Source organism: Pagrus pagrus, assembly GCF_965226575.1.
Source record: "Pagrus pagrus genome assembly, chromosome: 21".
Taxonomy (NCBI): domain Eukaryota; kingdom Metazoa; phylum Chordata; class Actinopteri; order Spariformes; family Sparidae; genus Pagrus; species Pagrus pagrus.
In genome coordinates this window covers 1,999,373-2,011,587 of record NC_140208.1, presented here as the reverse complement: position 1 = coordinate 2,011,587, position 12,215 = coordinate 1,999,373, and the positions used below count along the sequence as shown (strand labels likewise).

The window sequence follows — 12,215 nt, the reverse complement described above, 5'->3', positions numbered from 1 at the left end:
GTCTCTTAGAATCAAGAGCTGCCATTTTATACCAGCGTTCAACAGTCATCCAACTTGTACAAGTACAGGAAACAGTCTGCGAGGCTGCTGCAGTGCATTGTGGGCTGAGACGTCACCTTTTCGACCTGATGCGTCAGACTGTTTGGATTCAGGCTGACTCCTTTTGTCTCTCCTCTCTCCCTGCAGACGGGTCATTTAGCCATGGAGACGTTACTGTCCCTGACTTCAAAGCGAGCGGGAGACTGGTTCAAAGAGGAACTGCGGCTACTGGGAGGACTGGACCACATAGTAGATAAAGGTACATATTCTAAAGAATTTGTATTGGCTCAAAATAACACAAGAAAATGATGATGAATATGATTTTTTTCTTTTTCTCTCCACAGTGAAGGAGTGTGTTAATAACTTAAACCAGGAGGATGATAAGGAGAAGCTGGTGTCGTCTCTGTGGGGAGCTGAGAGGTGTCTACGGGTGTTGGAGAGTGTAAGTGTGACAACACAAACAGGAACAATGGAGAATATTCTTTCCTTCTGAGATCCTTTCATTGACAACTAAAACAGAGGAAAGGCTGCAACTTGGCAGCTAAACCCCGGTGCTGTTTTGATTTTGCAAAGTATTTGCAGCCGGTGTGCAGGATGTTCGTGTTGCACTAGTGACGATTCCAGTGATGTGTCTCTCTGACCAATCAGTTATCTGTAGTGTTGTCACTCCACCAGGTCGTGATCAGGTTGTGATCAGGTAGTGATCAGGTTGTGATCAGTAGTGATCAGTAGTGATCAGGTAGTGATCAGGTTGTGATCAGTAGTGATCAGTAGTGATCAGGTAGTGATCAGGTAGTATCCACAGTTCCAAGTGAGTCGAGCTGTGCCGTACCAAGCAGTGGAAATGCAGGTTGAGACATCTGTCTATTTGCTGGGAGGCACAATGATGTGTGTTTGTCTTTTAATCTCTGTGGTTGTCTTCACACAAAGAAGAAATTATAGTTGCCAGTGTAAGATGAACTGTGTAAAAAACTTTTATAATCTTTTGGAATTACGTCGACTGTTCAGGTGCAGTTTGGTCTGTTGGGGTCTTTTTTATTTTCAAAGAAGAGGTTCATCTCTTATTTAGGTTTAGTTTGTTAAATCACTGGTTTGTTTCAGGCGCATTATCCGGTGCCACAAGCAACACAAACTCCAAAACTTTTGCAGGAAGCAACACAATAAAAAAAAAAAAAGTCCTGCTGGGGAGACCCAGCCCTCTAAATAACTTCTGACCAGCGAGAGAGAAATTAAATCTGATGTTGCTTATTCCCCAAAATGAAAAGTAAATATGTTTTTCTTGGTGATAATCATAGGGTTTTAAGGCTTACTTGAAAAATGCTGTTTACATAAAAATGCCAAGAATGAGTGAAATCAGTGTAGAAATCATGAGTGGAACATAAACTGCCCTCTGGGAGAAAAGAAGTCATTGCTTTTGTTTGTGTGCATACAGGTGACGGTCCACAACCCGGAGAACCAGAGTTACTTGATCGCCTACAAAGACTCGTCACTCATCATCTCCTCTGCAAAGTGAGCATGCACACGCGCGCGCACACACACACACACACACACACACACACACACACACACACACACACACACACACACACACACACACACACACACACACACACACACACACTTTGAAAATCAGTTTGATTGATGGGTAGTCTTGAAGCTGTAATGATGAATAAATAATAACAGAACATTTTTTATCAGATTTTCTTCTTTTCTTTCCTCTCTTCTTCATCTTGTCACATCTTTTTACTGGAGAAGTTTAGTGCCTCATGATCATCAAAAGGGCTTTTGAAGGAAATCCTTGAGATCACTGAATTATTTGAACACATTTTCACATACATAGACGCTGAATACTGACAACAGATTCAAATTCAAAAACATACATTTCTGCCTCCAGAAACCAACAGTGACTCAGCTCTACAACTCTGCTGTACACTGTGTGTCTATATAAGTGTGTCTGTGTGTGCATGTGCGTGTGTGTAAGAGAGAGTGAGTGTCACTCTGACTCTGTATGCCTGATGGTTATTATGTGTATTATTATCAGGGTTTTGTTGTTTAATTTCCTGGTCGTGACATCCTGTCAGTCACAGCAGTGGCCTTTGCCTTCTGACCTTGAGGACCTCGCCGTTGGCAGAGCATCAGCAGATGTCTGTGTGTGTGTGTGTGTGTGTCTGTGTGTGTGTGTGTGTGTGTGTGTGTGTGTGTGTGTGTGTGTGTGTGTGTGTGTGTGTGTGTCTGTGTCTGTGTCTGTGTGTGTGTGTGTGTGTGTGTGTGTCTGTGCACGCGTGCACATATCCACTGTGGAAATGACCTGACCTTGCTCTTTTGTGTCTTTTCACTCCAGTGTTTCAGGCACATACAGTCTCAGTGTATTTGTTGAATCTGAGTCAGTTTTGGCCAAATATGGTTTATTTTATAGATTAAATCATAAATGACCATTAAGTCTTGATCTGAACTTGTATATAGATAAGACATGTATTTTTTTAGTGACATTTAGTCAGTCTTCAGTTGATGTCTGGGGTATACATGGCGTGCTGTTACTCTTATTTTGTGGTCTAAATTTAGGTAGGAACTACATGATGATTACAAACTGGAGAATTGAACTCTTGCTGTATTGGAGGCAGTGTCTCATTACATTTTAACCACCAGGAGGCTCATTATTCAACAGTGAAGTGTCCCACTCGGTACACGTGTTTGTAAATACCAGCCTCGAAAAATACAGCGTAGTGCTGAAGTACTTCACCTTCTCACTCCTGCTCCTTCACCCTCTGTGTGACCGGACCTTCGTCCCCATCTGAAGGTCTGCGGTGAGGGTGGTGGTGGTGGTGGGGGGGTGAAGATGAGGATGAAGGCTAAATGGGTCAACAAAGAGCTGCTGTTTCAGTGGGTGACACAGGCCTCAGTCTGAGCATTCAGCTGTCCTCTCCACTAACTCGATTAACCCCCGAAACCACAGGGTGAGCGAGCGAGCACCGTCACCTAAACTCTACACCCTCATACACACACTGAGGCTGTGTGTCCATTCACTTCAGGTCTTCTCTCTCTATTATTTCCTCTTCATTTCCCCCTAACTTTTGCCATTTTTCCCTCCTCTTCTCTTTCGTCTGACTTCACTTTTGTCTCCTCCGTTTTCTCCTTTGTCACCGTACACGTTGCCCTCATTGTTTAAACCCAAACTTACCCCTCTGCCTCTCTGACTGTTTCAGCTGTCTGCCGGACTAATTCAATAATCCCACAACAACCACCCATTTAGGCAACGCACGCACGCACACGCACACTAAAGTCCTGTTGCTTATTGGCTGTCTTCATCTGCGTCGAAGCGGGAGCCAAACCTTTTCATTGACAAACATTTTCATCTGTAAGAATAATTCTGGCTGATGCAATTTGGGTTTTATGTTATTAGTTCTGTCCACCACTAATGGACCTCATGAAGAATAGACAGAAAACAACAGGAAATAATGCACATTTCTGTTCATTAAAAGGAAGTTATAACTTACATTTGAACAACTCTTTTTCTTTTTCTATTTCCTTTTATTTCCTTCCTCTCACTGCGTTCTGGTGCTCAGACTCTGGCTTCTGCTCTCTGTTCAGTCGCTGCCGTCATTAGATTTAATCAAGTTATTTACATCAGGCGGCTGACCTGCTTCACCCCTCCTGCTGTTGCAGCCGGCTTCTGCGTGTGTGTGTGTGTGTGTGGACACATCTTTCCCTGAATGCTGCTCTGTTTTATGATGGAGTGGAAAAGGAAAGAGGAGAGTCAAGTTGAGATGGATCCAGATGACATCTGGATGTAAATCCAGTGTTTCGTTAGTGACGAACGAGCGACTATAAAATTATTTTAATGTTTTCTTCTGATTAGACAAAGTCGGTGAATCGACAAGAAAGATGTACTCCCACACACTGTCTGTCTTAGTTCTGCTACATTTATGTATAATGTTTTGGTCTATGTAACCTTCATTAGGTCTTATAACTGAAGATGTGTGTGTGATGAAGGCATAAAGATATACGATGAAAGTTGTATGAGGTAAACCAAAATGTTGTAACTACACACAACAGTACGCAACATTTAATTCAGTTGGGCTGCCCTCCAAAGTCTGGCAGTTCGCTTTTAAGTGGACGAGGGAGCCTGTGGTGAACAGAATCAAAGATCTTAAAAGTTCTTCAGATCCTCCATCTTCTTTTTCATGTTGGGGGCGTACGTCTCTTCGACCCAAACACACTGGAAACATTATGATACAGAAAGTTGTTTTTAACCTCGACTCTCTGCTGTTCTCCTCCCTGTCAGGGCGCTGAACAGGTGTGAGGCGATGATCCAGCGTTACAGCAGGGAGCTGAACTCAGACAGAGCCATGGTGGGGAAGGCAGTGGAGGACTGCATGAGGGCCATTATAGGAGTCCTGCTCAACCTGACGCACGATAACGGTAAACACACACACACACACACACACACACACACACACACACACACACAGAATAAAAAGGTTCCTTCTTTTGAGTGGATTGTTCAATTATTCACAACTGACATTAGCTTGATCACAGTATGTACTCTTATGTAATAATAATATGTTTTCATGTGTGTGTGCAGAGTGGGGCAGTACGAAGACCGGAGAACAGCAGGATTTAATAGAGACGGCTCTGAACTGTGTTCTCAAAGTCCCTCAGTATCTTCCACAAGAGCAGAGGTTCGACATCCGAGTGCTGGTGAGTATCACACAGGCTTACGCACTGTGGGAGCGTTTAATCCAAAAATACTGACTCCAGGAAAAATATGTTAATACACAAATAAATGAGCAAACAGACCTGATAATCAACATTAATGCATCGTTACAGGTGTCATTTGTAGTCAGTGTGGAAATAATAACGACATACAGTATATGGTCATGAAGTTCCTGTATGTATGACATCATTCGAAATTTAAAGGTGCTCACAATCTGTGAAAGAATATCTGAAAAAATGTGTGAAAAGTCAGAAACTTTATTGAAAAACCACAGATACAAGGTGACAGGTGTTAGATTAATGACTGACCGTGTGTTTTTGTGTGTGTGGTGTTCAGGGTCTGGGCCTGCTCATCAACCTGGTGGAGTACAGTGCCAGGAACAAGTACTGCCTGATGGAGATGGAGATGGAGGGAGGTCAGGGTCCCTGCAACTCCACCGTCCTGCTGAGCCCTCAGCACCAGGACATCACCAGCAACGGCCCGCTGAGCGCCATCGCTGCACTTGTACAGGTGTGTGTGCCGGCTCAACGCAAGTCATTTACGCAGCAGGTGTGCTGTGTGAGAAGTATTTCAGGCTGATCTCATTTAGGTTTTTACTGTAAATTAATAGCTGTTATCCACAGTGCTCACGGTTTGTCTCCTCTGTTGTGTTCTGTGCTGCTGTGGCAGCTCAGTTTCCCATGAGCACCATTAAAGCTTCATTTAAATCGAATCATCCTGTGTAATCAGATTTGGCTGATGCTCTTATCCAGACTGACTTCAGTGAGGTCAACAGCAGCCCGATGACACACAGAGAGTAACACGATTTAAGAAACGAGAGAGGAGAGGAATAGTCTGAAGAGAATGGATACGACAGTGTGAGGGCTGCACAGTTAATCAAAATATTCTGTACTGGCTACTGTAAATGCCGATCAATATCTGTGACAAGTCCCTGGATACCGACTGACATTTACATGAGCTAGTAGCACTGTTTGCTACACCCCTGAGCTGAGTCAGCTAATAGGACTGCTAGCTACACAGCTTATCAAGCTAACTTGCTAAAGCCAGCTAATGTTACAGTTAGTTGAGGCTAGCGGTTGCTTTTGTAACAAGTACAACTATCCGTCCATCAAGAAACTCCAAATGTTGGGTCATCACAGTAGTTTGAAAGATGCTGTAATCACTAAAAGTTCTACACGTCGGGTTTTAAGCGTCGAAGTTACCTGCGGACCTGCTACACTGACTTGTCCAACTTCTTCCTCCTCCTCAGCTGTTCCTCCAGCGGGAGCGGGCCGCAATCCTGGCTGAGGCGCAGACCGATGACCTCATCAAGGAAACGCCGAAGCCTGCGGACCAGAGCGGGCAGTGGCAGGAATCAGGCGGGGAGATCCAGTGGGTCGCTAATGACAACGCCACAGAGAAACAGGATGACATCAAGAAGAAGGAGAAGGACGAGGAGGACGAGGAGCTGGACCTCAACAAAGGTACAACCACAGGCTTCATGTAGACGTCCTGTGAAGATTTGAGACGTAGAACGTAATTACTAAAATGTTTGGTCCTCCTCATCATCGTCTCCCTCTTCCTCTCAGCTCTGCAGCATGCAGGGAAGCACATGGAGGACAGCATCGTGGCCTCCTACACAGCACTGCTGCTGGGCTGCCTGTGTCAGGGGAGCCCGGTGAGTGACACACACACACACACACAGACACACACACACACACACACACACACACACACACACACACACACACACACACACACACCTCGTTTTGATTGCATGTTCAGTTTTCTGATTCTTCGTTTTAATCATTTTGTGTATCTTCCTGTTTCTCTCTCACTGTGTCTTTGTCCACCAGTTGAATGTGACTACTGTGAGGGATAACCTGCCAAAAGGAGATTTCTCCATCATGACAGAAATGCTGAAAAAGTTCCTCAACTTCATGAACCTCACTGTGAGTCACCAGAAGTGAAAATCTAATGTTTGGCATCGCCGTCCCATGACTTCAACGTCACCACCTCTGAGCTTCCTGCTATTTACTGTTCACACTTTACTATAAACTGATCAATGTAAAAAGTTGTACAGTTAGTTAGAAAAGTTTGCAGCTAAAGTTGAGGCAGACGGACTAGTGAGTGGATGAGTCTCCGATGACCTCTGTAGTCTCATGTAGACACTTGTAAACATGTAAACACTTCCTGATTCAAACATGTATTAATAAAACACGTTGACTTTGAGACAAGGGAACAGGAAACTTATCTCTAGGTTTTAAGACTCATTCTTGCAGCTCGGTTATGTTGGGACATTACGGCGGCACGATATGGTCAAAAAGTGATATTGTGATATAATCCATGATTATTATGGATGATTCAGTTTTACGTCACAATTTTCAGTCACTGAAAAACTAGTAAAATCATGATGATGTGGCGTTTCTCCTGGTTTCTGCCAAACAAACATGTTTTATTACATCTGGAGAAGAAACTTTGTAGACCAGAGCGTCTCTGCAGCACCACAGAACTGCATTCAAATGCTTTGTGACACATTTTATCTTTATAAAATAATTGCAGTTCTTGTGATTTGGATATTGGACTCAGTCATTTGAGATTTCAGTTATTTCACGATTAATTGTGCGGCCCGATGGTGTGATGTAGGACTTGAGTCGTGCTAATGATGAATGGATTTGTGATCAGTTAAGTGTTGACAATGAGATGATCAGCGAATGTTACAAACTCATGTCCTCAACACAGATTAGTTTGTGTGATAGTTGCCTTATTGTGTGTGTGTGTGTGTGTGTGTGTGTGTGTGTGTGTGTGTGTGTGTGTGTGTGTGTGTGTGTGTGTGTGTGTGTGTGTGTGTGTGTGTGTGTGTGTGTGTGTGTGTGTGTGTGGTAACTGACCTCTGCTCTCTCTCTCTGCAGTGTGACGTCGGCACCACAGGACAGAAGTCCATCTCCCGGATCATTGACTATCTGGAGCACTGCTAGAGACAAACCTGTCTGTCTCTCTCTCTCACACTCTCACACACACACACACACTCTCTCACACACACCGCAACCATCTCCTTCATCTTCGTCAGCATCTTCATCATCACCTCTGGTTAAGTTCACTGCTGGAAACAGGCGTGTTTCTCTCGTCGACTTCTTCTTCGTCTCTCTGTGTCGGGACCAGACGTCCTCCTCACCCTCCAGTTAAAGGAGCGTTCCACTGTTTGTTTTTGTTCCAGCAGTGGGAACACCAACACTTTTCCCCTTAATAGACTTCACTGAACTTAACTTTATAATGACTTAGCGATGTAAGACACCCCCACCCCAGCTGTGATCAGATTTTATTTTACTTTTATTTAACAATCCAAGTCAGTATTTAGATATTTTTCCACCGTTCCTGGTTTTATGAAAGTTGCTCAGAAAGATGTTTTATTTGACAGTTTTTGCTTTTGATACATTTCCTTTGAAGTTTCCTCACAGTTCAGCTCCTCTCTCCTGCTCACTTCGCTCTCTCGGGGTAAGACCCGGCCTCCTCATCGATCACTGACAGATTGGAGTGGAGCTGCCGTTTTCTGCAGCCTGTCATCAAAGCCTGGCACCCCTGCGCTCTGCCTTTGGAGCTGATAATCGCCAAAACAACTCAAATGGTTAGAAAAAAAACAACCACTGACCAAAATAATTGCTTTACACGCTGCGTTCTTCTTCTTCTTTTTGCTACTTTGACCTCTCAACTCTTGACTCTGTAGATAAATCAAAAGTATTGATCTTTTCTGGCCCAAGAGAACAGAAACTGCGAAAATTCAGACCCTGAATTGCAGGCTTTTGTGAAGCTCGGTGGTCTGTTAAGGTGGGACTGCCTTTAAAACGCTCCCACCTGGTCTGTTTTTAGGGGTTTTCAATCTGGATAAAACCAGAAATTTTCTCTCTTTGAAGGCGAGAGCTGCTCTTCCCCCTTCAACTTGTTCAGCAAATCAGCTGATTTTAAATTGCTTGTTCTTCTCATGCTGTTATCGAAACAGGTCCTTCTCCCAGCATGCCCAGCACTCTTGTCAGTTAGCACCGAACAACACGCCTGAGACCGACACAAAATGACCCTCGAGGTTGTTCAAACTCTCTGGAAACTTTAAACGACTGCCCACACCCCCCAAAAGTAGAAAGTTTTTCCTTTTTAAAAATCGATCGCCCTCTCACTCGGCATCAAAGCTTCGTGTCTCGGCAGGACCTGAGCCCTCCGGACCAGAACCTGTCCTTCAATTTACCGCCCGCATCTTCGCTGGCCGCTCGGTGAAGAGCCTTCAATTACAGCACAAAGGCAGCCAATACGCTCCAGTCTGAGAGGTGAAGTCGAGCTGCTTTGCTTTTGTTTGAACTGAACCACCAGCAGAGAGGCTTTCAACGACCGAGCTGATACTTTCTACCTCCCGTTTGGTTGTTTTTAGACGGAGAGACTTCAGCTGTAGCTGTCCAATCCCAAAGTCCTCCGTTTGTATTCGGACTTCATGTAAAAACGATCCTCTGATCCCTTTGACAAGGTCATATCTAATCTGTCCAGCACATTACAGGCTCATTTTCTTTACCCAGAATTAATTCCTGCAACACCAAGAGAATTCAGATGTCTGAGATTTCAAATTTGTAAAAAATTGACAGTTTCTTTTGTCTTTCTCCTGCATGGTAAAAGATCGATCAGTCCAAAAATGTGACTCAAAGATGAATTTAAAGCCTTTCCCTTCCTTGATCCATCCGAGTGTTTGTCCTCCAGAATCACGCTCAAAAGCCAGAAGTTACTGTAAAGTGTTTCCTTTGCTTTCTTGTTGGCTGTGTTGAAGACGAGCTGATGGGGTGAAACGCAGAGAAAGGATGTAAAGGAAATGTTTTTTTAACATGAAGAACTTTGAAAATAATTCATGGCACTTAACGTTTACGACCCGACGGTTCACTTTCAAACGGAGAACAGAAAAGATGGTGTTTGCCAAAACAAAAACATGTTGTATTGTGAAGTTTTTTGACTTCCCCCCCCCCCCCATCTTCTTTTTCATTAGCTTTGTCTGAGCAAAATCCCATTTTTAAAGCCTTTTGTTTGAATTAATCATTTTTTTTTTGTTCCTTTATCCTTTTAAGTGTTTCGCTGTCAGGGCAGAAAAACAGGTGTTTGTTTCTCTGTGTTACCTCAGAAGGCTGTACTTATTTCATTTGTGTTTTCTTAAATAATCCCGGGTGTTACTGAGATGTAATTTTCTGTTTCAATTTGATGTTCAGATTTGGAAAATTAAGACATAATTGTATTTTTCTCTCTATTACTGACAAGTTCTGTGAAGTTCATCAGTTGTTAAAGTTTGAAACGTGTCATCAAGCATGTTCATCCCGTTCATTTGTATTTGTTCCTCTGTGATCATTACCACACACACACACACACACACACACACACACACACACACACACACACACACAGTTTAACCCTCACACTCCTTTTTTTGTTAAGTTTACAAGAGCTTTATTCACAGACGTCTGGAAGAATGAATGGAATAGCTTTTTGTACATAGTTCTTGTACATAGATTGATTTCCTCACGTAGGAGGAGAGGCTGATGGGTATAATAGGGTGGGGTGGGACTGTGGGTGGGGTTCGGGGTGGGGGTGGGGGGTTAAATTTAAATTTAGACCGGTAGACTCTACTTTTCTGAATCTGACTCTATTTTTCATTTTCTAAAGCCTTTTCTCCCAGTCGTGTTGTTGTTTTGGACAGACAGACAGAGAGCTTCTTAACAAGCCAACTGCAGGAAAACTTGATCTTTGTACCAATTTGCAGACTGATGTCTTTGGTTACCTGTACATAATTTTAAAATAATAAAAATTGCTACTTTCAGTACTTCCTGCGCCGTCTTTCTTTTCTTTCTGTACTCCCACAATCGATGATAAAATCTCAAAGGAAAAAAAGTTTTGGAAAGATGAAATCTGGTTTAGAACTTTTTTCAGATTTTGGAAAACTTGTGCTGCGTTTTGCAGAGTTACAAACTCCACTGCAGCCTCGGATCATAAGGAAAACACAATATGTTGCATAATAATATCAGACATTTATGGCAAAATACATTTAAACTCATTACAGTTTCAGGGATAATGAAACGTTGCATTACAAAGTGAGAATGTCTTAACTGGAGGGAAATAATTACAATCTTGTAGAAAAATAGAAAAGTCTCATTTTGAAAAGTTCACTCGGTTTTTAAGCGTCACTTGGTCCCGCTGCTTCTCTCCCACATGTCCTCATTATAACTCCTGTCCTCCTCCTCTGTGCGCGCCGGGCCACCGCTGCTCTTCCCGGAGTGAAAGTCCCTGACTGGCCCCGATGACTCCCCTGCCGGGACTGTGGTCCCCTGTGAGGGCGGAGTGGCAACCGGGGGCCGCGGTGCGCGGGTCGGTACCGAGGCTTCGCAGGCCCCCTCCTGGAGCAGCTCGCTGAGGGTGGCGATGTAAATCTGCGCCATTTGGAGCGTCTCCGATTTGGAGAGCTTCTTGTCGCTCTCCAGGTTGGGGATGACGCTCCGGAGCCGGTCGAAGGCGACGTTGAGCCCCAGCATCCTCCTCCTCTCCCGGGCGTTGGCAGCGAGGCGGCGCCGTCTCTGCGCACGCTCCAGAGCGCACTTGTCCGGCTGGAGGTAGTGCAGCGCGCCGCCGGCGGGGCCCAGCCGGAGCTCCACGATGGCGCATGGAGGGTCTCGGTGGTCGCAGCCGCGCCTGGAGCGCTCTGTCCCCTGCCGCTCCTGCGCGCCTCTCCGCTGCAGCAGAGCGTGGATGTCTGCGTGGAGAGCCACCGGGGCCGCGGGGCCCACTCCCCCCTCCGGGTCCACAGAGATGAAGGGCGCAAAGAGGCTTTTACTCGGCGGCATGGCGCGTCTTCTTCCTCAGAGCGGATAGTTTGCCGAGAAGTTCAACAAAATAACACACGTTCAACTTTCTTCTCTTTGATGGGTGAATTTATGGAGGTGGGAGCCGCGGGGACGCGCAGTGCGTGCTCCGGGGGCGTGGAGAGGGTCGTGTGCTGCTTAATGAACAGAGCCAAAGTCCGCTGCAGGAGGTCCATTAACCAAGTTCATCAAAAGAGGATTAGAAGCGTCTGAGTGCGCTGCTGTGGACCGATACATGGAGGCGGCCAAGCAGAAGAGCAGCGCGGCCAAGGAGGGGAGGAAGGAAGGATGAGAGGAAGGAAGAGAGGTGGTGGAGTGATGGTCACTTTAAAGGAAAGTAAAACATAACCTCCACCCAGCGTCAGAGAAGAAGTTCAGTAAAGATCAGCTCTCCTTTATAGTCCTCTGGACTGCAGCCTTTACGTTGGTTCAGGTGTTTTAAAGTATGAAAAATAATTTAACAAGCTGAAAAAGCAGATACTTGAAGAACAAACTAACATTAGATGATTTTTTAACGCTGCATATTAATGTGTTAAATGTCACAGGGATAAAAAGACAAAAGTTTCTGTTCCAATTAAAATTATCACTGAAACATTCAGCAGAGTGTA

The 12,215-nt window shown here is 44.6% G+C and overlaps 1 protein-coding gene across 1 annotated transcript in view; it reads left to right on the top strand.

The window, feature by feature from the left end:
- Positions 1-10,574, top strand: part of waplb (WAPL cohesin release factor b) — a 28,938-nt gene extending 18,364 nt beyond the window's left edge. Inside the window, exons 11-20 of the mRNA XM_084343208.1 lie at positions 187-298; positions 384-481; positions 1,472-1,548; positions 4,322-4,458; positions 4,622-4,737; positions 5,090-5,263; positions 6,003-6,216; positions 6,322-6,410; positions 6,589-6,684; positions 7,645-10,574. Coding sequence (XP_084199334.1) covers positions 187-298; positions 384-481; positions 1,472-1,548; positions 4,322-4,458; positions 4,622-4,737; positions 5,090-5,263; positions 6,003-6,216; positions 6,322-6,410; positions 6,589-6,684; positions 7,645-7,710 — 1,179 coding nt within the window. The 3' untranslated portion in view covers positions 7,711-10,574. The remainder of the gene's footprint in view (positions 1-186; positions 299-383; positions 482-1,471; positions 1,549-4,321; positions 4,459-4,621; positions 4,738-5,089; positions 5,264-6,002; positions 6,217-6,321; positions 6,411-6,588; positions 6,685-7,644) is intronic.
- Positions 10,575-12,215: the final 1,641 nt, after the last annotated feature.